At 43.5% G+C, this 23394-nt stretch overlaps 1 protein-coding gene across 7 annotated transcripts in view; it reads right to left on the bottom strand.

The window, feature by feature from the left end:
* The window catches only part of ADAT1 (adenosine deaminase tRNA specific 1), a 42437-nt gene that overhangs the window by 14760 nt on the left and 4283 nt on the right, over positions 1–23394 (bottom strand). For 4 of the 7 annotated variants that reach the window (XM_067543421.1, XM_067543423.1, XM_067543422.1 and 1 more), the window contains 5 exons: positions 20445–20499; positions 19798–19928; positions 13252–13888; positions 9496–9641; positions 6338–6437 (listed from right to left, as the gene is read on the bottom strand). In XM_067543421.1, coding sequence (XP_067399522.1) covers positions 6338–6437; positions 9496–9641; positions 13252–13888; positions 19798–19928; positions 20445–20499 — 1069 coding nt within the window. Of the gene's footprint in view, positions 1–6326; positions 6438–9495; positions 9642–13251; positions 13889–19797; positions 19929–20444; positions 20500–23394 lie in introns of all 7 variants that reach the window. The other 3 variants (XM_067543424.1, XM_067543425.1, XM_067543426.1) reach the window with 1 other exon arrangement.

The raw sequence follows: 23394 nt of genomic DNA, 5'->3' as shown, positions 1-23394 counted from the left end.
GGCCCCCGGTGGAGTACATCTTTCTGCCAAAGAGGTCCCTCTTTTTTACCTCTTTGGCCTTAGGTGTAGGGCCTTGGCTCCCTGCCTCTCCCTCTCATTGGCTGCTGTGACCACCAGAGATCTGGGAGAAGGGTGGGTATACAAATACTTGTAACTTTTTAATGGTACAAAGTATTTATGCTCTACATTTTTGGCTGTTGGGGAAATAGAGGCAGGGGTTTGCCAGATCACCTTTATGTTTTTGTCGATTATCTTGACTGGAGCAAAACCAGCCTGGCGGGCCCTGACGGAGACAGAATATCTGTCATTGGGCTGAAACCCCTTCGGGGACTTCCTCCACCTGAATCCCCAGATTTTGGGCGACCCTATAGACCCTATGTGCTCTGCCATCCTCTGCTGTCAGTGTGAGGGAGGCGCCCGCAACCGCTTCATTAGGAGATGACCTAATCGGGCTGGTTCCCTGCACCTCCATGTGGATCTTGTGGATCTTGCAGTGCCTCTTCGGTGCACTCGGCATTGAGCTCGGTGCTCATACCAGTGCCATAGTTGGGGCATTGTCCTTGCTCCAATTCATACTTGGTGCCAGTGTCAGCTTCAGATCATGAAAGGGTCTCTGACCGGGCTTGGTGGTATCTGGTTCCTGATGCCAGGAACACCGACTGTGGCCCCTGGGCTTCGTGAAACGTCCATGGGGTCCAGAAAGGCCACTGAGTTGAGACTTGCCATTGTGAGTCCAATAGCATGGTGAAGGGGTGCGCCATCTTTTGGCCTTGGTACTTCCCTATGTCCCAGCGCCAACTTCTCCACGCAGTGTAGGATTCCACTTCAGAATCAGACTCGGAGCATTCATTCCTGGGGGACCAAGGAGGTGCAGTGCCCCTCAGTGCCGGGATGATGGTAGGTGGGCCATCATTGTTGGCTTCCCTTTTGAAGGCACTGCCTGCTGCTTTGGTGCCGGGGCTTCCACCTCCGTCAACCTTCCACAGGCTTGCAGTGGTGAAGGCGGCAGCACGATGCTTTTGATGAGTTCCCTGGATGCCTCAAAAGTCTCTGGAGTGGAGGGAAGCTGTAAGTCTTCCCCCTCCACATCCCTGGTCGGGGGGCTCATCAGCACTGGACTCAAGGCACCCCTTCCCGAGGCCAGAGTCAACAGGGCCGCAGCAATGGCACCAGTACCCGAGTGGCCCAACATGGGTTGCACTCCACTACCGCTCCTAAGCTCCAATAGTCTGGGCATGGGCGAGTGGCCCGTCTGACCTCTTCCACTTCTTCTTGGGAACGAAAGAGAGACCAATGCCGAGTAGATGATGAGGCCTTCAAATGTGGCGATCCCTTATGATGCTGAGGGTCTCAAGAACTTGAGTCCCTCCTCGGCACCATATCCGATGCGCTAGGTCACGGCTCTGATGTGCTTGAGGAAGGACAAAGAGCCACCTCGATGAGGCGAAACTTTAACCTCTGGCTCCTTTCCTTAATCGTTTGGGGACAAAAGTCTGCAAATCGAGCAGTGATCCATTTGGTGTGACTCCCATAGACAGCTAAGGCACACAGAGTGCGGATCACTTTTGGGCATGGGCTTTTTACAAGCCCCACATGGTTTGAATCCAGAGGACCGAGGCATGCCCCAGCCCCTGGAGAGGATAAAGACCCTTAACGGTATCTATCCTAATCTAAATATTCTAATTCTAAGTATTTAGCACCTAATCACTAACACTTATTCTAACTATTTATAGAAACTCCTTGAAGAGAGAAAACACTGGAGGAAGACCCTTACAGAGCAAGAGGCAACAGACTCCAGCTGACCACAGGCGTAAGAAGGAACTGGGTGGGAGGAGGGTTGGCAGAGTCCTATATAGGGCTCTATAAGGGTGCGACTTCAGGAGGCTCCACAGCCAACCCTGCGGGTATCACTGGGGGAAAAGCTTCCAGCAACCGTGCATGAGGCACGCACACATCTAGTTGGAATCAACATGAGCAAGCGCTCAAAGAAGAACCGTGGGGGTTGCTGTGGCCAGAAGTGCTTCCTGGAGGCTGAAAGTGCATTCAGTCCCAAGAAGCGAAAGGTGGCCCTCGAGTCCTTCAACCTGTGGCGCCTGGTGTCCATCTGCTCCGAGAAGAGGGCTGCACCCTCAAACAGGAGGTCCTGGATGGACTGCTGGACCTCATGGGGAAGGCTAGAGGACTCAGCCAAGAGCAGCGCCTCATAGTGACTGCGGCAGTTACTGTCTGGGCTAACAAGTCTTCAGCATCCAGAGCCACCTACATGGAGGTTCTGGCCATGCTTTTATCCTCTTCCAGGGGGGCCCACAAACTCCTGTTTAGATTCCTGGTGCATGGAGTCTTTGAACTTATTCAGAGTCCCACAGATTAAAACCGTATTGCCCCAACAGTGCCTGTTAATTGGCAATATGTAGTTGAAGGCACCTGTCGATTAAACCTCTCCCCCAAAAAGGTCCAGTTTTCTTCCATCTTTTTGCTTACGGATAGCACTCGCCTGTCCCTGTCTCTCTTGTTTGCTGCAGCCACCACCAGGGACCCAAGAGGAAGGTGGGAGAACAAATAATCAAACCCCTTTGCAGGGACATAGTACTTCTTCTCTCCTCATTCTGAGGTAGGGGCCAGAGAAGAGGGCGTTTGCCAGAGGGTCTTGACTGGGTCCATCACTGCCTTGTTAATAGACAGAGAAATCTTGGCCGGGGCCACCACAGCCAAGATGTCTATGAGAGTATGCAAGGTCTTCCAGTCCACTGAGGGGCTGGTGCCAAAGCCCAAGGGGGGCAGGCTGCGTGCTCCCAATGCCTCCTTGGTGGCATGTTTGGATGGTTCTCAGAGTCTGAGGAGGAGTCCTATCACAGAGACCACAGCAGAGTGATGCCAGCTTCTGCTTCTATTGGGCGCCAGGATTCTTGAGATCGATACTGCGTCAGGGATTGGTGCCATGCCAGGGACCAGTGGCACTGGTATCATCTGCGGCTTGTTTCTGGAAGGTGCCCAAGGGCCCAGTGCCAGAAAGGTGCTCGCAGCCTCCTGCTCCTTCCTGTTTGCAGGAGCTGTCTGTACTCCGTGCCTAGATGGTGTCAGGGGAACCAGCAGGGACAGCAGGTCCCTAGCTGTCCGAAAGGCCTCAGATGTAGATCGGATCACCAGATCGCTGGCATTGCCCAGAGTAGGCAGTGGGTCCTGCACCAGACTTGATGCCCTCAGCAGTCAACAGTGCCAACATGGGTCCTGGGGAGGCAGAGCAGCCCGGAACAGGTTTCACTTGCTCTGCCCACTTGTCCTTTCCTGGAGCTGGCAAGCACCTTCTGTGGGAGCACTGCTTTTTTTGTTTCTTTCTTGGCACTGAAGATGGTGAACGGTGCCAGGAAGAGCTCAGTGCCGGCAGCGCACTTTGCACCAATGCCAATGTGCTTGGAGTGGAATTGGAGCAGCTGGGCTCTGAAATGGGCCTGAGAGTAGCTTCCATCAGGATAGCTTTATGTCCCACTCCTTTCTCATGCGGTGTTTGAAGCCCCGATAAATCTGGCACTTGTCTCTCCCATGGGACTCTCCCAGGCACTTTAGACAGTCGGCATGCGGATCACTTACAGGCATGCACTTTTCACAGGAGGCACAGGGTTTGAAACCCAGGGACCGGGGTATGCCCAGCCCCTCGAGGAGTCCCTCGACAAAGGGACCTAACACTATTATATACAATAACTATATACACTAAAACTACAAATCGAAGTAACCACTAAAGAGGACGCCTCACCAAAGCAAGAGAGAAGTCATTCCAGCAACTATCGTGGGCGGTAACAAGGAACTGAAGGGTGGGGAGGGAGGCCGGCAGCACCCCTTATACCAGTGCATATGCACATGGCTCCAGAGGACGTAGGGGCCAGCCCCACGAGCATCACTAAGGGAAAAATCTTCGGCAACCATGCACGCAGCACACATACACCTAACATGGAATGACATAAGCAAGCACTCAAACAAGAAAGTGCACTTATCCACAGGTCGAGGAGCAGGCATTTATTATTTATTATTATTAATAAACATGTTTATTACAGTAGTGCTGAAGGGCTAGCAGCTGCACAGACTAGCAGACAGTCCCTGCCCTGAAGAACTTACAGTGTAACTAGACCAGACAGACACAGGGTGGAGGAAGGGGTAGAACACACCAACGGAGTGAACAATGTGAAGACAACAAACAGTGTGCTTGTTCCACTCTTTTGAGGGGGAGGCAGTAAAGCTACTTAGGAGGAGATAAGCTACATGGAAATAAAAGGGAAGGGGGATAGGGCATGGGAGAAGAGGATCCGAGAGGTAGACATGGAATCAAGATGAGGTGAAGAGACTGAGCAGGGGGGAGGGATGAAACAAACAGCCAATCAGCACAGAGCAGAAAAAGTCCAATGAGAACTGTAGGAAATTCTAAGTGTCCAGTGGTCCAACAGGTTCCTGCTTCTGCTCCCACTGGCTGGAGTCTGGCTGATTTCTCTCAATATACAAACAATTCGTAGAAAATGTACAAACAATTTACAAAAATCAAATCGGATCATCTATATTAATTAATATTCTCCCAAATACCAACACTTAAATTAAAACCGTAAAGCTATTGGGTCCCCCCATTCCTAGAGAAGGGCTGGAAACATTGTATACTGGACTTTATTAAAGGTAGACTGAAGTTCTACGTCAAGGAGATTTTTCTCTTAGAAGCATGGCATTTTCTCTTACTCTCTCCTTCCATAATACTAACGCTAGAACTCTCCTCCCCATCTCCTCACTCACTACTGCTCAGCTCCTACCCCATGGAAAACAGATAGGCCATGGAATGCACCAGTTGATGGACTGGTGATGTGGACACCTGACTACAGCACCAGAACACGGCCAAGACTGCCAACTAATTTCAAATAGCTATTGAACTAACACTAGATAGTGACAATATTTGGTCATCACTCACCTGAACTGGATTTGAACCAGCAACCCACAGGTGAAAGTCTCCATATCCCATCATCTATCCTGAGCTATCACAACCCAACTGATCAGAATTTTGGATGTGTCTATCCCCAGACACGTTCATATTACAGAAACCAGCTGTCCTGTCCACAGTAGTGCAATACCACAGGAAAAGTCATTCCAAACTGGTCAGGACAAGACAGGACAAAACAGCAATTTCTTCTATAAAGTACAGCCCTGAGGATTGAGGTCAGCTTCCATTTTTTATGTTAATGACCACAGGAGAGCAGTGTCATAGGCAAAAATAAGAGAAGTGATCCAGTTGTGCTAGAATAAACCACAAGTATTCCATCTTCAAATAAAGTGATTACACAAAACAGGCAGAAAGAAGATTTGCAGCCTGCAAGGGAAAACAACTCCAACCATAGAAATCAATTATTCCAACAATAAAGGAAGCACTGGAACAATCTTCACCGAAAAGAAGATGACCACCTGTGAAAATTCTACCAAACAACAGGCTCATCTCCTACCCAATCACCAGCATGGAGGCCACTATTTTCTGCTAGGCAGAGAATGACAATTTAGTCTACATCAGTGGTTACCAACCTGTGGTCCTCGGGGTCTTTCAAAGTGGCCCGCCACCCCCCACCCACCGTCTGCAAAAGGGAACCTCTGTCTAAGGACCCAGGCATAACTCATTGCCGTGGGGCTACAAGACCGGTGCAGGCTCCTTGCTGCAGCCAGCGGAATGGAAGATCAATGCTTCCCTCCCCTGGCTGTAGCAGGGAGCACAGCAAAGCGCTCCTCCTGGGTCCACAGGCACTGGGGTCCCTGCTGGAGCCAGAGGGAGGGGAGCACTGATTTCCTATCCCCCTGGCTGCAGAAGGGAGCCACTGCCTAGGACCAAGTGGAGTGCACAGGGCTACAGGATACGTGCGGTTGCCCTGCTGCAGCCAGGGGGACAGGAGATCAGCGGTGGGTGGGGAGACTGGTGACCCTTCAGGGTTGTAAAGATTATATCTGTGACCCTCGAGCCAAAAAGGTTGGGAACCACCTGTCTACATCATCAACAAAAGATTCTGATTTCATTTAAAAATATCCCCCCTTGCTTTAATTAAAAAAATTATATTAGCCAAGGGTAACAAGAAACAAGTCAGTAAAATGACTAAGCCTATAAACACACAGATTCAACCTGTCCCACCCCTCCACTCTGTGCAGTGGAAGCAGGGTCAGGGATGGAACAAGCATGGGGATTTCTTTCCCTTTCCCATTCCCATATCTTAGTGATGCCCTCCGTCCCCACACACCACACTCTATATCAAGTAAAAAGAGAGAGGGGAACATATTCTTATCAGGGTATGTTCCCAGTAGGACTGACAAGCCCTTACCACCATCCCACCTGGTGTGGAGACTTCCAATTCCTTTCTTTGTTGTTCCCTGCTTGAAGCCATTTGAGGTGACATCTAGAGGCTGCTCAGGGACTGCACTCCAGCTGATAGCTGGGGAGAAAAGATCACGAACAAGTTGATTATCAGCAGAAAATCAGAATTCTCCATACTGCACAACAGAAGGGTTTGTGAAGCCACTATGCCACTTCTCAGAATAATTCAGGTAAATTTAAGATTTATAGTGCTAGTGATATATTCATTTCAGCCCCATCAGGGATGAGTCTGGAGTTTCATATGGAAACATTTCAATTAAACATTCCTTCCCTTCCCAATAACCCACTATGCTCCTGAGACAGACAAGGAAATCAGAGGTGGCAAATTGAGGTGACCTACAATCAGGTCATATAGGGACAGACTTTCAAAGTATGTAAGAACCTAAAGTTGCTGATTGGTGCTTCTGAAAATCCCACTAGGGATGCCTATCTTTAGGTACCTAAATACCTTTAAAATCTGGCCTTAGTCTCTCTTCCCCACAAGGCAAGAGAGTTCCCTTCTCTCATGTTTTGGCCAGACAAACTTTAAGTGGCCAACCTTTGGCTCTCAACCTTTCCAGACTACTGTACCCCTATCAGGAGTCTGATTTGTCTTGCATACCCCAAGTTTCACCTCGGTTAAAATCTACTTGCTCACAAAATTAGATATAAAAATAAAAAAGTGTCACAGCATACTATTACTGAAAAATTGCTTACTTTTTCATTTTTACCATATAATTATAAAATAAATCAACTGGAATATAATTATACTTACATTTCAGTATATTGTGTATATAGAGCAGTATAATTTTAGTTTTACTGACTTCAATAGTGCTTTTTATGTAGCCTGTTGTAAAACTAGGTAAATATCTAGATGAGCTGATTAACCCCCTGGAAGACCTCTCCATATCCCCAAAGGTATACATATCTCTGGTTGAGAATCACTGTCCCAAACAACAAGACTTCCTCTCACTTTGCGTGAGATATTAGATTGTGGAATATTCCATCTGATGGCAGAAGTTTTGCATACTAGTCAGTCTATCCTCTTGCTGCTGTCCCCCTTGTAGCACCCTAAACGATCCCTCAACCTCTTTCACACTTATACCTTTCAAATATCTGTAGACACATCTTTAAAAGTTATATCAGACATTAGCCAACAAATAAAGGCTCAGTAGAAGGGCAGGGAAGAGTTGATATTTATCTAACCCTTTCCCCTATCTTTGTCTGTTTCTACTCATTTTCGATTGTATGGTCTCTGGTGCCAGGACTGTGTATTCCTATATGGGTGGAGAGTGCGTAGCACAGTGTGGGTGCTACTGTAATATAAATACATAAAAATAATAAAAAACACCAACAATAATGTGTCCAATTTGTCATGGCATAAACTAGCTACAGCTGCTTTACTCTCTCCTTACAAAACTCTTTAGCCTCAAGATGAATTATTTTTGTTCATCGCTGAATTCCCTCCAATTTTTCTCTGTCTTTCTGGCAACATGGCGCAGGTGCATTAAAAACAGCAAATAGAGAGACTATTGCCTCTCAGCTCCATGATGCAATGCCTCTTTGTGAGCTGCTCAAAATTGCAGTGGCTTTTTAGTTTCTGTATTGCATGCAAAAATTCTAGCCCTATTTGTAGTCCACTCCCACCCCGATTCTCTTTCAGCACTACTGCTTCTAAAGGTCCTCTGTCCCACTAGTGCCTGTGTTTCAGATTATCTTTTCCCAGGTGAATCAACTGCATTTTTTCCAAGATGAATCTCATTTTTTTTCCTGCAAATGTTTCTAATTTCTATCTCTGTTTTAGTTATTTTGAGTTCTTATCACCAGAGTAGATAAATATGTTCCTCGCTGGCATTTGCAATACCCCCCAATTCAGTGAACGTTATTAACATGCTGTTTCTTTCCCATTCTACCCTATCAATGAAGTTGCTAAATAAGACCAGTCCTAACATAGAAACTTTTGGTAGCCAAATGGCTACAATGGTTTGTGCAGTGCTGGCTTGTCTTCAGCCCATGAACAACCTATTGCTGCACCCAGTCTTTTTTTCAGGTCAGTTTTCTCTTCTAAACATAAGTAACACACAAAGCAGTTCCTCAGCCTTTGCTGGGCTACAGCTCCCAAGGGATTTTCCCTTTGCTTATCTCAATCCTTACTACTTCAGGCCCTACTGCAGGAGCCTTCCTTGCTCTTTTAACTAAGCACCACCTCCCAGGGGTTGCCCTTTCCCTCCTCCCCCCAGCCCCAAAAAGGTTCCCATTGCCTCCCCTAACAGCAGACTCTGCTGTGCTCCGACTCCTTACTAACAGCATCTCTCTTTAAGGCCCCAGGTGCTGCCCTGCCTTCTTAATTGGCCAAACTGGGAGCACGTGTTCTAGTACAGGGAAGCTGGACCTGCTTAATTTAATGACCCATCCAACCTGTGACACGGCTATTATTTTGTTTACAATCCTTTCATCAGTTTTCCATTCGTGTGTCAGTATTCCTAAACACATCTCCATTAAACATTCCAAGTCAGTTTTCAGCTAGGCCAGAGAAGTAACACGTACCATCTGCTATTGTGATCCCATAGCTGGAGAGCAACTGCATAATATTACACATGGGGTGGTGAGATCCATGTAATATTTTGCAAAACCATGAGAAACCGTGAAACCACACAATGACCTGCTTAACTCACTCATTAACACTGATGAGTAATGCAAACATCCCAGACTCATGCCAATAAAACCTTTACATCATACTATTTTGTATTCTCTCTATATACATAAATCTCTAGTGGAATGGCAACTCCTACATTCCTACACCAATAAGAATGCATAACTAACTGAAACAAGAACAGTCTTACTGATGTAACCCTTGTGCTTTCATTACCCTCTTATCGGTCTTCACTTATCTGTTGTCTATATTCAGATTGTAAATTCTTCAAGCCATTGACCAAGTCTTTTACACTTCATCATCATTAAATTATTCCTATGGCTCCTGAAGTTTTGGCATAAAAATAGTCTCTTGCTACTTGCCATGTCTGGCTCTGAGTGAGATAAAACCCAAAGGAGATATGCTTCAGGAAAAACGTACCAGAGCCATACAGTTTACTCTTTGGTCTTTGTTGGTATTTAAGGAATTGGTCCAAATAACTTACCTGCACCACACGAAACTAGCTTTGCTTTGCCATTCGCGTGAGCTGCCTGAATTGCATAGCGACTATGTTTAAATTGAAGATTTGACTGCAACATTTTCACCTCCTGAACATGGAAACCATCTGGTAAAAATGAGATGTGCTGACACCTACAGTAGATATGGAGAAATGCAAGTCACTGAAAGTCTGGTCCTTCAGCATCAGCAACATCTACTTAAACAAATTAAAATGCTACAAAATGAAAACAGATACAAAGAAATACTTTACCAAGCAATTTTTGTTCAATATGTGGAACTCCATGCCTCATGACATTGCAGAACCAAATAGCTTAGTAAAGTCTTGTCTATACTAGAAAATGTCACCAGTTTAATTTCATTTTAAAAAGATCTAGATAAATTTGTACAAACACCTAATGAAGACAACTTAAGATAAATCAAATAAGCAAGAGTTTAAAAAGATTAAATATGTCAACATTAAGCACAGTTTGCCTGTTAGCTATCCTTGGAGACTAGGCATCCACCACTTCCCTTGACAGACTATTCCACAATCTAATACAAACAACTTCCTCATTAGGAGTTGTGTCCGTGGGATAAAACCAGGAGTAATGTAATGAAATTAAGAAAAGGAAAATTCATATTCCTTATTTTAACAATTTGTAAGGTATAGCGCAAGTGAGGAAAGGGGTCTACCAAAACCCACGCATCATTCATCGTGCATTTTGTAAATAAAATTATTTTCCGGGACTGTCTGACATACAGAGAATGGAACACAGTACCAGAAGATACACAGTATCAGTGTACAGTAGAATGTGAATCTAAGGTTGTAAGTAAAAACTGCAGTATATTTTATGTGATCAGGTAGGCCATTTTAATGCATAAAGAACTTTATATAAATATTACTTATGAAAACTGTTAAAAAGAGTATTGTTTAGGTTGCCAAGTCAACCACCTGTAAGTTAGGAGATACCAGATGTACAGCTCCCCGTGGAACCTTAATTCTGCTCCCTTTTGCATTCATCCTGTGTACTGAACAACGTGGGGTAGAGGGAAGGGGCCCAATAAAAAAATAGCACATGATCATGTAAAGACTATCACAACGCACATGCACAAAAGGGCTGAATTAAGATCTAATAGGCAACTGTATATCTGGCACTTCCTACCTTCTGAGCGTTGGACTTTCCAGCCTAATTAATGGGGAGTTGGGTGAGCTCCTGCCCCATTTGAGGGCAAAAGAAGTATGATCCATGTGCTGGGTCCAGGGAGTGGTCAGGATTAGCCTGGCTTCCATTCCCCTGCCCCCAAGATCTAGGGGAACTCCAGGCCTACGTGGTGTCGCCAGGACAAGGGAATGGACATCAAAATGAAGGGACACTTGGGTCAGGTGACGGTTCCAGGTGGAGGGGCTCAAGTCTGGCTTCCCCCCCTTTACTACAGCTGCTCTCAGACACTCTCAGTGCAGTGGTGGCAGTGGCTATTTTCAAAGGCAGTTATTTTGGCATGCAGCCAAAGTTTTCCTGAGGTGCATAAGCCAGAGAAAATAAATAGTGATTTTTAACAGTTTAGATAAATGATCTCAACCAGGAGTATGTGTATGCTTCGGGGTATGCAGAGATCTTTAAGGGGATACATCAACTTATTTAGATATTTGCCTAGTTTTACAACAGGCCACATAAAAAGCACTAGTGAAGTCAGTAAAACTGAAATTTTACTGCTCTATATACACAATACACTGAAATGTAAGTACAATATTTATATTCCAGTTGATGTATTTTATAATTATATGGTAAAAATGAGAAAGTAAACAATTTTTCAGTAATCATGTGCTGTGACACTTCTGTATTTTTATGTCTGATTTTGTAAGCAAATAGTTCTTAACCGAGGTGAAACTTGGGGTATGCAAAACAAATCAGACTCCTGAAAGGGTGTAGTCATCTGGAAAGGTTGAGAGCCACTGGTTTAGATCTCATCAAAAGCTGAACAGAATTTCACAGGACAAAGAAAAGGCACTTCTGTAACTTGGGAGCATTCTCCTGGCTAAATATCAAAGGCCTGCTGCAAACAATGGAGGAGTGAGTACTTCTCAAAGAAAAGGTTGCAAATATCTTTTATAATGGAAAAACAGTTAAGCAACCTAAACACAGGGAGTCACTACCAGCTCAGCCTACAATTCCTTTACCTGCATATAGCTCATATATGCTTTAATTTTTTTTTTTTAAATAAACACATCAGTAGTGTCTTCTGGAAAATTATCTTAACTCTAACACACAACTCATATTTACAGACTTTCAACATACTAATAATTAAATACTCTAATGTTTAAAGAACATTAAGGTTGCAAAATCAGGCACTCACAAATTAGAAAATACTGGAATTCAGATTGCCCATACAACTTTATGTTCCACTGTGTACATGCATTATGATTGTCTTGTCCAACTTCATACAGAGAACGTGTACTGAGCCAGGAATAAAACTCAGGTCTCCTGGACTCCAGTTCAGTGCCTTAAACACAAGAGAACATCCTTGCTCTTCTTATATACTCCTGTCTCAGTTACTGGCCATCCTGTGCACTGAAAGAAACAAGGATATGGCAGAACATATAATATGTGATCATCTATGATTGAATCAGAATGCAGCTGCACAAAAAGGCAATAATAAGGTACGGCCAACCTTAATTTTGGCATTTCTGAACTTTTGAAAGCTTGATTTTGTAACCTTAATGGTCTTAACATTTGTTTTAAAATGTAATTTCCTTGAGTTTTCAAAAAAAAACCCAAAACTTAAAAAAATCTGTTTCTATCCTATAGAATCACACTAATCCCTTCATGGGCCATCAGCATGTCCTGAACCCAGGACATTTAAATCCATAGCACAGACCTCTCCCAGTCAAATTAAAGGAGAAACAGAGCGCTAGTATACTGTTATCCTCCTTGTTTTGAAAACTTAAATGTTTCTAAATTTGGCCTTCCCTGGTTTTACCGGAGAGCTGTGGGCACTCAAGTATGTATCATGTACTCTCATTACTTAACTGAGGGGCAGCTAGATAGGTTTAAAACCTAACAAAGAAATCCTAAATGTTTAATGATTTTAAGAGTTAAAAAGGTATTAACAAAAACATTATAAAAAGTTTTAAAACAGTCTGATTAAAAATATTTCCTTCTCAACTGCTGCAGCATTAAGTCACCCGTGACACAATGTCACTGCGTCTATAGTCACTACAGAATCTTCCTGGGTAGACAAGTCCTGAATTTCTAATGTCAAAAGCAAGCAGGGAAATAAACAGCTTTGTTTTGATAAAATTCTTGCCGGCCCCTCTTTGTACCTCATAAAACAAAAACGTGCAAACCCAATACTAATCTTGGTAGGTCACCTTCAAGAAGGTTCCAGAGTGACTGATTTGAAAGCACCCTGAGAAACATCAGCAGAAAAGGAATCATTGTTGAGAATGTCCGTAAGGTGAAAAGGAAGGGAGAAAAGAAAGAGCAGGAATCAGAAAAGAAGAGGTCATTTTTTTGAGGAACTGCACGATGATAGGGGAATTAGCATTAGATCAAAGGATTAGATCAAGGGATTAAGAACAACATTCATTATTGATCCCTCAAGAGCAGTCACCTTCCCTGTAAGCCCCACATGGCTGCTTCAGCACTTTGTTTGACTGACCACTGCAAACTTTCCAATATTCATGTCCCTACACCAGTGACAGACATTGCTTTCCATGACTGAGTCTTGGTACACTCCTCCTGGTCTTCTATGAGTCACATACCTTTCAACAACTGCTCTCCGCATGACCGCTTGGCTATATGGGCATTTCCCCACTACAATTGCTGAGAGATACACTGGGTGCTGCAGGAAATGCATCAAGAGGGCTCCTTGACAGCCCAGTACATTCCAGCGAGCTAGTTTATCACTGCAGGACATGGAGCAGGTCCTGTCTCCACGGCCTGGCTTCACTCGTAGTAACCCCACACAATGATATTCTACCCCAGGTTTCTGAGCATCATCACTTTCTCCCAGCACACACTTTGCTCCGGTTCTATAAACATCCATCACTTTGGCTCCTATTAGTCCAGTTTCCTTAGCATCTATTAAGCTCCCTCTTTGTCCATCTGTAATAAATTCCGATCTGCTGGCATCACTGTCTTGTAAATTTTGGTGATTCCCAGGAACATTCTGAGCAGCTATACCCTCAGTGACCTCATATGTAGAATCACTGACGACAGTTTTCATTCTCTTGGTCATATGATCACTTGCAATATCCTCTGCTTTTCTTTTCTTTTCTGGACCCACCAGATCCTGGTTGCCACTGCACTCTGCTGAATGCCTCGTTGGATCTTCTCCACTAACCAGATCACAAGGCTGGTCCTCTGGTTCACTCATTGGAATAATGGAGGCATCCCCACCTAGAAGAAAGCAAGCTACATTAGCACTGGTCTAGAAAGAGATTTCTGCTTGTGCTTGCTGTTTGATGCAGACTCCTTCATAGATAAACCACTACCACGTTTTTAAAGATTTGAATTATTTAAAAAAGAATGTATCTGACACACGAGGGAGAATAAACTCTTCAAATGACACTGCACTGTACCGTACTTTAGTTAGTCTCACACTCCTCCAGCAATGTATCTCACCCTACCTTGAAGGGACCAACTCTGTCTAATGAGGTAAGAACTAAATTCAGGTTCTACTTGCATTCAGTCACGGAGTACTGTCACTGTTCCATTAATTCACATGCAAAAAACTTTGTTAACCTGGAATTAAGATTTGTTAACCTCGAGTTAAGGTGCTTATTATTGCCCTGTGCTTCTTGTGCCTATCCACAATAGGAGATTTTAAATTCCCAAAACTCAAACGTTGACCTACCAGGAAATGAGGATTAAAGTCCCTTTACAAAAAGGTTAACATTACAAGAAACAAAACACAAAGCTTGGAAAGCGTGAGAGCTTGGGAGTAGAGTTGGGATAAAGCTTTTGAAAATCCCACCCTAAAACGAACTACGCTAAGAAGTTAGCTGAAATGATGGAAAACATTAAGTTTCCTGTTACTCCAATGAGGAAAATATAACTTTTTTGCCAAGCTATCTAGAACCCTGGAGAGGAAAGAGGAACAAGTAGAATCATTTGTGTTAAGTGGGAAGGGCGTGGCTAGAATCAACTGTCGTTCTATTGGGAGACTTCAATGCTGACGTGGGGAACGATGGGGATACCTGCAGGGGAGTGATTGAGAGGAACGGCCTCTCTAATCTGGACCCGAAAGGTGAGCTGTTAATAGACTTCTGTGCTAGTCATGGATTGTCCATAAAGAACACTATGATCGAACACAAGATTGCTCGTAAACATACCTGGTACCAGAGCACCCTGGCGATAACTTTATAGTCATTTCATCAGACCTAAAACCGTATGTTCTGGACACCTGGATGAACAGAGTTGTCAACCAATCACTACTTGGTGGTGAGTTGGATCTGACACCCAGGATGCCGGCTGGATAGACATGGGAGGCACAAACAATCAGTGCAGGTTGCCTGGGAACATCTAGTGGAGGACCCTGTGAGGAAAGACTTCAATTCCCACTTCCAGAACTTCTCCTGCATTCTGGGCAAAGCCGTGGACATTGAGTCCGAGTGAACCCTGTTCAGTACCTCAATTGTTGAGGCAGCCAAGAAAAGTTGTGGCCTGAAGGCAGTTGAGTGCCTGTCATGGTGACAGTCCTAGGACCTGCTGGTGGACACCAGTGGTAAGGGAAGCTGTTAAGCCAAAGAATGAGGCCCTCTGAGAAATGCTTGTGAATCAGACTCCTGATATGACTGAGGTATCAGTGGGCTAGGAGGGCTGCGGCTGTGGTGGTCATTGACGCAAAAGCCTGGGCTTGAGAGGAATTTGGAAAGACCATGGAGAATAACTACCAAATGGCTTCAAAGGTGTTCAGCAAACCATTAGTCACCTTAGGAGGAGTTGGCGGGACGTTGACCAAGTTGTTTTCAGCAAGGGTGATGAAACGTTGACCACCACTGAGAAGACTGTTAAGTGATGGAAGGAGCACTTGGAGGAACTCCTCAACCTGGCAGACACGCCCTTCTGTTAGGAGGCAGTGCCAGAAACCCCTGGCGGGATCAGATATATTTCTGTTGATGAGATCACTGCAGCAGTAAAGTGCCCTTGCAGCAGTAAGGCAGCAGGGGTGGATGAGATTCACCCAAAGTCGAGGTGTCATGGTTAATGTGCCTCTCCAATGTTGCATGAAAGGCAGGTGCAGTACCTCGGGATTAGCAAACCAGGGTGGTGGTCCCAATCTTTAAGAAAGGAGATCAGAGGGTGTGTTCCAACTACAGATGGATCATAATCCTCAGCTTCCATGGTAAAGCCTATGCCAGGGTGCCCAAGAAGAGGCTATGCCCATTGGTTGAACCTCAGATTCAGAAGGAACAATGTGGTTTCTGTCCTGGACATGGAAAAACAGACCAGCTTTTTGCTCTCTCACAGATATTTGAAGGGCCATGGGAGTTTGCTAACCTGGTCTACCTTTGTTTTGTAGAAATGGAGAAGGCTTATGACCACATTCCCCAAGATGTCCTGTGGCAAGTGTTGAGGGAATATGAGGTGCCAGTGCCACTGCTGCATGCTATCCAGTCCCTCTACTCCCGGAGTGAGAGTTGTATCTGCATTCTCGGCATTAAGTCGAACTCATTCAAGGTGAATGTTGGACTCGACCAAGGGTGCATCCTGTCCCCACTACTGTTCATGATCTTCATGGACAGGATATCAAGGCACAGCCGAGTTGGGGAGTGTATCTGGTACAAAGACTAGAAGGTGGATTCTCTGCATGTTTACAGATGTTCTTCTTCCTTCTTCAGACTGTGATCTACAACACAAACTCAAACACTTCGCTGCTGAGTTTGAAGCAGCTGGGATGAGAATCAGCACCTCCAAATCAGAGGCCATGTTTATTTCCTGGGAGAAAGTGGAGTGTTCTCTCCAGGTGATGGGGGAGCAGCTGCCCTTAGTGGGGTCTTGTTCACGAGTGATGGTAAGCAAGAGCATGATGAGACTGAACAGCGGATTAGTGGGGCTGCAGCATTGATGCGGGAGCTGTGCCAATCTGTGATGGTGAAGTGGGAGCTAAATTTTCAGACAAAGCTCTTGGCTTACGAGTCAATCTATGTCCCCATCCTCATCTATAGTCATGAACTTTGGGTAATGAACAAAAGGATGAGATCAGTACAAGTGGCAGAAATGAAGTTTCTCTGCAGGGTAACAGGGCTGACTCTCTGAGATAGGGGAGGGGAATTGGCTATTTGAGAGCCTCAGAGTAGAACTGCTACCTAATAAGGATGCCCCCTGCTGGGCTTCCTTTGGCACCATATTGGGCATGTCCTCCTGGGAGGAGGCCCCGAGGCCAACCCAGGACACCCTGGGGAATTATATCTCCCGGCTGGCCTGGAAACATCTGGGAATCCCCCAGGGAGAGCTGGAACCTGCTGTAGTAGAAAGGGAGGTCTGATCCTTCCTATTATGCTACCACCATGACCCTCACCAGGAAAAGCAGCATGAAAGAAAAGAAGATGGTAAAAAGAGGGGAATGGAGCTGTGAACCGTTAGGGGGTTTCGGTTTGATAAAATATAGAAATTTCTGGAAGATGGGCAGGTCATCTCATAACATGACTAAGTAGCTCTTTTTTTTTTCTCTTTTAAGTCTTCACAAGATTGAATCCACTAGGTGGTTATTTCTTATTCTAAGTGTAGTAAATGTGAAAGCTACCACTCAATACCGCAAACAAGTGATTAGCATTCAGTGATTAGCATTAAGTAGGAATGCAGATAAACACTGAGGTTAATGATCTTAGATCTGAACGCCACCCCCTTACAAAACATTGTGTCCAAGTTGCTAAAAATACCATCCAAAAATGCAGTGAAAAGAATGACAAGGAGATCTTTGCCATTCCTTAGAATAAAATGGAAACGATTAGAAAAATTCTCAGCTTCAATCATCTCATGTGTCTGGAATATGGGCATTCAGCAACTATTTTAAACCTTACTGAGAAAGTAGTTACAACAGCAGCATTGATTAGCTGATTGAAAAATGATGACTGACACCCCAGCTTCCCAAAGAAACATGGTGGAACTCTCAGAAAGATCATGTCTCTCCATTTGCCTCCAGCTACCATGAGTATGTTGCAATTTGCACTGAATAGAAAGGAGGATGACATGCTGGGTGGAATGTGAAAGGCCAGTCATAATACTATTGATATCAATATTGCAAAATTACAATAATTTGTACAAAATATGCCATGTCAGGGACCAATGGAAAGGTTATAATTCTTTAAGATTGATAAGCACATTTATATGTATGTATCAGTGTTGTATTGAGTTCTAAATATGATATATCTGTATCCAAACACTTGTGTGGTGTTTCTGGGTGACACCCCCAGACAGGATGGCAGCTGCACTAAGGCTGCTTAATGGCCCATCAGGGGAACTCAAAGGTACTATGAATCCCATGGAAGAAACCATCTTGTCTTCATTCCTGCTTCTTACCTCTGGATCAACTCATCTGCAACTGAAGCTGTGAAAGAAAGGACTGAGAACCATCCAGGTACTGGATGTACACCAGAGGGACTGTACAAACTTGCAAACTCCACAATTCTGCCGAGAATCTGATATATATGGACTTTACAGTAATTTGTATGTATCGGATTGCTTTGACCATTTAACATTTCTCTTATTGTTTGTTTTTCCTTTTATAAGAAGCCTTTAGTTTAGTTACTGAAGGATTGGCTGGCAGTGTAGTATTTTGGGTAGAGATCCAAACTTATATTGATCTGGCAATGTGGCTGACTCTTTGGAGATCAGGAGAACATTTTGGTAAAGGGAATAGTGTTTTACATAACTTCTCTCTTTACCGGACCTAGTTGCTGACTGGGAGCCAGAGACTGAAATGCAGTAAAAGGGGCTGTGTCATTTTTTTGTTTTAGCTTCTTGATAACCAGTGTGGGGAATCAGAAACACTAACTGCAGTGTTAGTCACCAGTTTGGAAGAATCTGCTCTCCTTTTTATAGCCTGCCCTGACCTTGGCATTTTCAGGTGGGCTACCCTAGGCATGGACAGGTCACAAAGGGATCAAAACAATCACAAACATTCAATTTACAACTGAAGGAGGTATTGGAGGGTCTTGACAGATTGCAGACCAATGATAGTATTGTTGCAGTCTCAGTGGAAATCTGACCTGATCTAATTAAAGAAATGGAACCACACAAGGACAAAATAAAATGATAATAAAAACTTGTGAGGAGTGATGGAACCTTTCTACTGCTTAGCTAAAATGACTGATCCCAAAAATAAAGTTCAGAGGTTGAGCCTAGACCAGGAAGAGGCTGATACATAGCTGACAGAACATAATCCTGAGTACCCTTCCTTCTCTTCCAGCACTTATATTTGAAGATTCAGATTGCTATCCCAAATCTATGTTAGTGAAGTTTGTATTAGTTTGTTGCATCAAAATGGTTGAAAATCATGGATGTAAATTCACAATTTTTTACTTTTTAGAAGGCCTGCACTGTGACTATGCCAGCTCATTCTCAGTCAAGCATGTTTTAGTGTATTGGAGGGTATTCGTAAAACATTTGTAATAGGTTTGGTGTTGAAAAAGCAAACCTGGGACAAAAGTGTATCTGTATCTAAGGGCAGACATGAAATATCAATAGAGCTAACTACTTAGTAGACTGGTGACTCATGTTCTTGGGTTTCATTTACAGAACTGCAACATTTTCATTTTGGACACCGCATCTTTTTATGTCTGGGGAATATATCTGGTATGAAGTGAGTCATACAGAATGTGTTTTGCATTTCATTTTATTAAAAATCCTACTATGTTTTTGGATTTTTGGGATTGGGAAATACAATTATCTTTAGCAAATAGATTATAAAAAACATACTTAGGCCACCATTTTCTTGCCAGGAACTAACACCTGCCAGTGGTCCTGTCATAATATACCTAAGTCAGTCATTTTTCCTGGTTACTTTGCTTTACCTGCCTACTCACCTCTCATGGGGAGCCTATGTCTCTATTTAATCAGGAGAGACTGAAGCACTCATATGTACTGAGCAGGGTACTGGCTTACATGTATGCTACCTTCCCACAACAATAAATCCAATATGGTGTAAAGTGCAGCAAACCAATCTGCACGGCCAATCCTACTGCACTGCATGTTCCTGATATGAATGGGGGCTGGCTCACTCTCTCTCAGCCACGACTGATGTAACTGGCTCAGACACACTAGGCAGGGATGAGTGGGTGTGGCGTTAGCTCTAATGTACTTACAGGGGGTATGGCTGCAGAAAAAAATAAAGGTGATGTGTGGTTTGAGTTTCCATTTCCCATTCTCAGTCCCTGGGCTGAATATGCTGCCCTGTTGGTGTGAGGCTGCTAGCCACAGCTGGTGGAGGAGATACCTGGAGGGCAAGAAAGGTTACTAAGAATCATTTACTTCACTTGGGACAGAGGAAGAATAATTAAATCAAGGCCCACAAACCTCTGACCAATTGACAATAAAGTGCACTAGAATGAGTCAAATATGATCCAAAGAACTCACAAGGACAAATGCGATCTGAAGAGACGCTTCATAGTGTGCCCAAAGGACCTGAATTCAGCCTCATGAGAAGAGTTATTTTCACAAGGCCTGTATACAAAGGGGCAGGAAGAAGCCTGGGTGTGTAGGATGGGAGATGGGCCCCACTGGGAAAAACCAGACCTGTGCACAGGACAGAAACATATTGCCTGTGGAAGGAACATGGGAGGTGCTGCTGCCTCTCCCATTCTCTTCTTGCACAGCTTAGCTCATGGGAGAAGAGGAAAGAGGGTGAAGGACATGTGCATTTACATCACACTAGTGTAAACATCCTGAGGAAAGCGGACATGACCAAACAGACTGCTGAATGGGTAACAACACAAGGGGCTTAATGTCTCACCTCTGGAAACTTCTCTTGGCAACAACTTCAGCATGACTGTCATTGAGAATATCCCCTGCAGCAGCATCCAAAAACATTAAATAATCCAGCATTACTGTAGTCCAGATGGAAGGAAAAAATCTCATGCAACCATTTACCATTTAATGAGGCAGATTTGTGCACTCTGCCAGCTCTGCCCCAGCATTCTGTGGGTCTGACACAAGTATTAATGCAGTTGTCTGAACTAGGTGATCCAAAGATATTTAAACAATCCATTTACCATAAATGCTTACTGTCACACTCCCACACCATGATGAAGTGACTCTCACTGCAAGCTACCAACCCAGAGGACCATCACCTAAAGCCATACCTCTTTGGGCTATGATCCAGTCAGTTCCTATAAGGTAAGCAGAGCTGGGACAGTACTTGAATAGAAGATCTCTAATGATCTCATTCCACAGCATTCAGAGCAGGCCCGTATAACAGTGATGGAAATTAGAAGGGTGTGCACATTGAAAAACAAAGAATTTATTCACCAAACTAGATATGGGTCAACCATAAATGAACTTCCCGAAGCATTAGGATTGCAGAGCTGTATGTTCAGTGATGTCCTTAACTGCCCCCCCCCCCCCCCCCTTTTTTTTTTTTTTTTTTTTAAAACAGACTAGGGTAAGACGCTAAGAAAGACAGCATTTCAGGCAAAAGCCAAGACAGTCTCAGAGCTGATGCTTCAGGATGGTTTTAACATAGCAGAGGCTGGTTGGATCATCTGATAGCAATGTAAACACAAGTTAGAATGTTACCTCCTATACTAATGTTAAAGGAGGTAATGTTCAGTGTCCATGGCCTCGAATGTCAGGAGACAATGAAAATTGGTAATATTTTGAAATTTGATAATGAGCCCTTGTTAATGCACTAAAGGCTGCTAATAGATCTAGGATATATTTACTGGAAGTGGTGACTGAAATATTTACTAAATTTGAATGTGTTTTGTCTGTTACAAGCAAATTTTCTTCAGATTAAATTGGTACAGGAGGAACTCTGTCTGAGTCAAAGGATGATGACTCGTCTACAAAAATTCAGTCACAGCAAACTTTAGACCGTCAGAAAGCCAACTCCCATTTCTAGGAACAGAAAACTTGCTGGAAATATCAATGTACATAAATAAACTAGAGTTACTAAAAATGTAACAGTGAAATATCTATAGCTCAGTATAATTCATTTCCTGTTTCAGAATAAAATTTTTTAAAGATTTTAAACACATATTAGAAACGTGAGAATTGCCATAGTGGATCAGACCCAAAGTCTATCTAGTTCAGTTTTTGGTCTCTCTCAGTGACCAGAACAAGGTGCTTCAGATGAAGGTGAGAGAGTTCTGCAGTAGGCAGATAGGAGGTAATCTCTGCCCTCACACAGATCTCATCCTGGTCACTACTAGTTAAGAGATTGACTTAAGCCCTGAACCACAAGGTTGAATAACTCTTCCAAAATTAGTCATCATTAATTTAATAATAAGACCTCCGGATAGTCTTGATATCCATATAAATGTCCAATCCCTTTTTAAATCTTAAATTCTTGACTTCAAATGACTTCCTGTGGCATTGACTTCCACAGTGTAATCACACATTGTGTAAAAGTGTTTTCTTTTTTCAGTTATTAATTTTCCACCTTTTGTTTCATTGAATGTCCCATTGTTCTTGCTATTAGACAAGGAGAACAGAAGCTCCCACTCTACCTTATATAGACCATTCATTATTTTAAGTACTTTTATCATATCCCCTCTTAATCATCTCCTCTCCAAGGTAAACAATCCAATCTTTTCAATCTCTCTTTATGTGACTTTTCCAGGGCCTTTATCATTCTTGCTCTTCTCTGAAACCCATTCTGTTCTGAAATATTGTTTTTGAGATGGGGAAACTAGAACTGCACACAGTATCCAAAAGAGGTCACATCACTGACTTATATACAGAAATACTGTTTTTGGTATTCTCCATGCCATTCCTCATGCATCCTAACATCTTGTTTGCTTTTCTGATGCAGCTACATATTGAGCACAGGTCTCTATTACACATTGATCCTCAGACATTTCCAAATTTTGCTACCTCAGTACTCACGTGGTTTTGAGATCATTTAATATTAAACATGGGACCTAGTACAGAACCTTGAGGCCCCACTGTTAACCTTTTGCCATGATGAAAACTGACCATTTAATCCTACTTTTTCTTTTCTGTCTCCTAGACAGTTTTTGATCCAAGACAATACTTTGCCTCTCACACCATGACTATTTTAACTTCTTTAGTAGCCTCTAGTGAGGGATCCTTTTGAAAGTCTAAATAAATTAGGTCAGCTATTTCTCCAATGATACCCAAGATTATTACAGCAAAATTTAATTTTAAAACTGAGTTGACTTTTCACCTACGCTTCATTTTACTCAATTTAGATTATGAAAAAGACTTCTCAGTTTCACTCATTTCTGGTAAATTTCGATATAACAAGACTACAATAATGGGTTGCAATCAATTCAATAAAAAAAATTAAGTTAAAAAAACCTTTTTATTTAAATTAAAAAATAAATCATGAAAACATCCAGATTAATATTACTTTGTGGTGGTGCTGTCCCAGAAAGATCCATAGAAAGTAATCCAAGGCATTTAGTGCAAAGCAAAAAACAAAAAGGCTTTAAAATGTATTTATATACAAAATGCACTATAGAGCACAGAAACAGCTTTGCCAACTCAGGATCTGCCAGAGCAGCTCTCCTCCCTTGCTGTATTCTACCTCTGGATTCTGGGGAAGACAAAAAGCTCTATACTGAAAGGCTGTTGGCCACTTCTTCTCAGGTTACTTCCTGCCATGAGTCTCCGTGGTTCCTCCACTCTCCAAGGAGTAGTAGACAAGTGCAGTCTGGTCCTCCTCCCTTATGAATATACATAGTAAGGGAGGAGACAGAATGAATAATTTCTCACAGCAG

Source organism: Emydura macquarii, unplaced genomic scaffold (assembly GCF_026122565.2).
Source record: "Emydura macquarii macquarii isolate MOO-44397 ecotype Brisbane River unplaced genomic scaffold, CSIRO-AGI_Emac_v2 contig_839, whole genome shotgun sequence".
NCBI classification, from domain to species: Eukaryota; Metazoa; Chordata; order Testudines; family Chelidae; genus Emydura; species Emydura macquarii.
The sequence above is the reverse complement of the archived record's forward strand: the minus strand, read 5'-3'. Positions and strand labels throughout refer to the sequence as shown.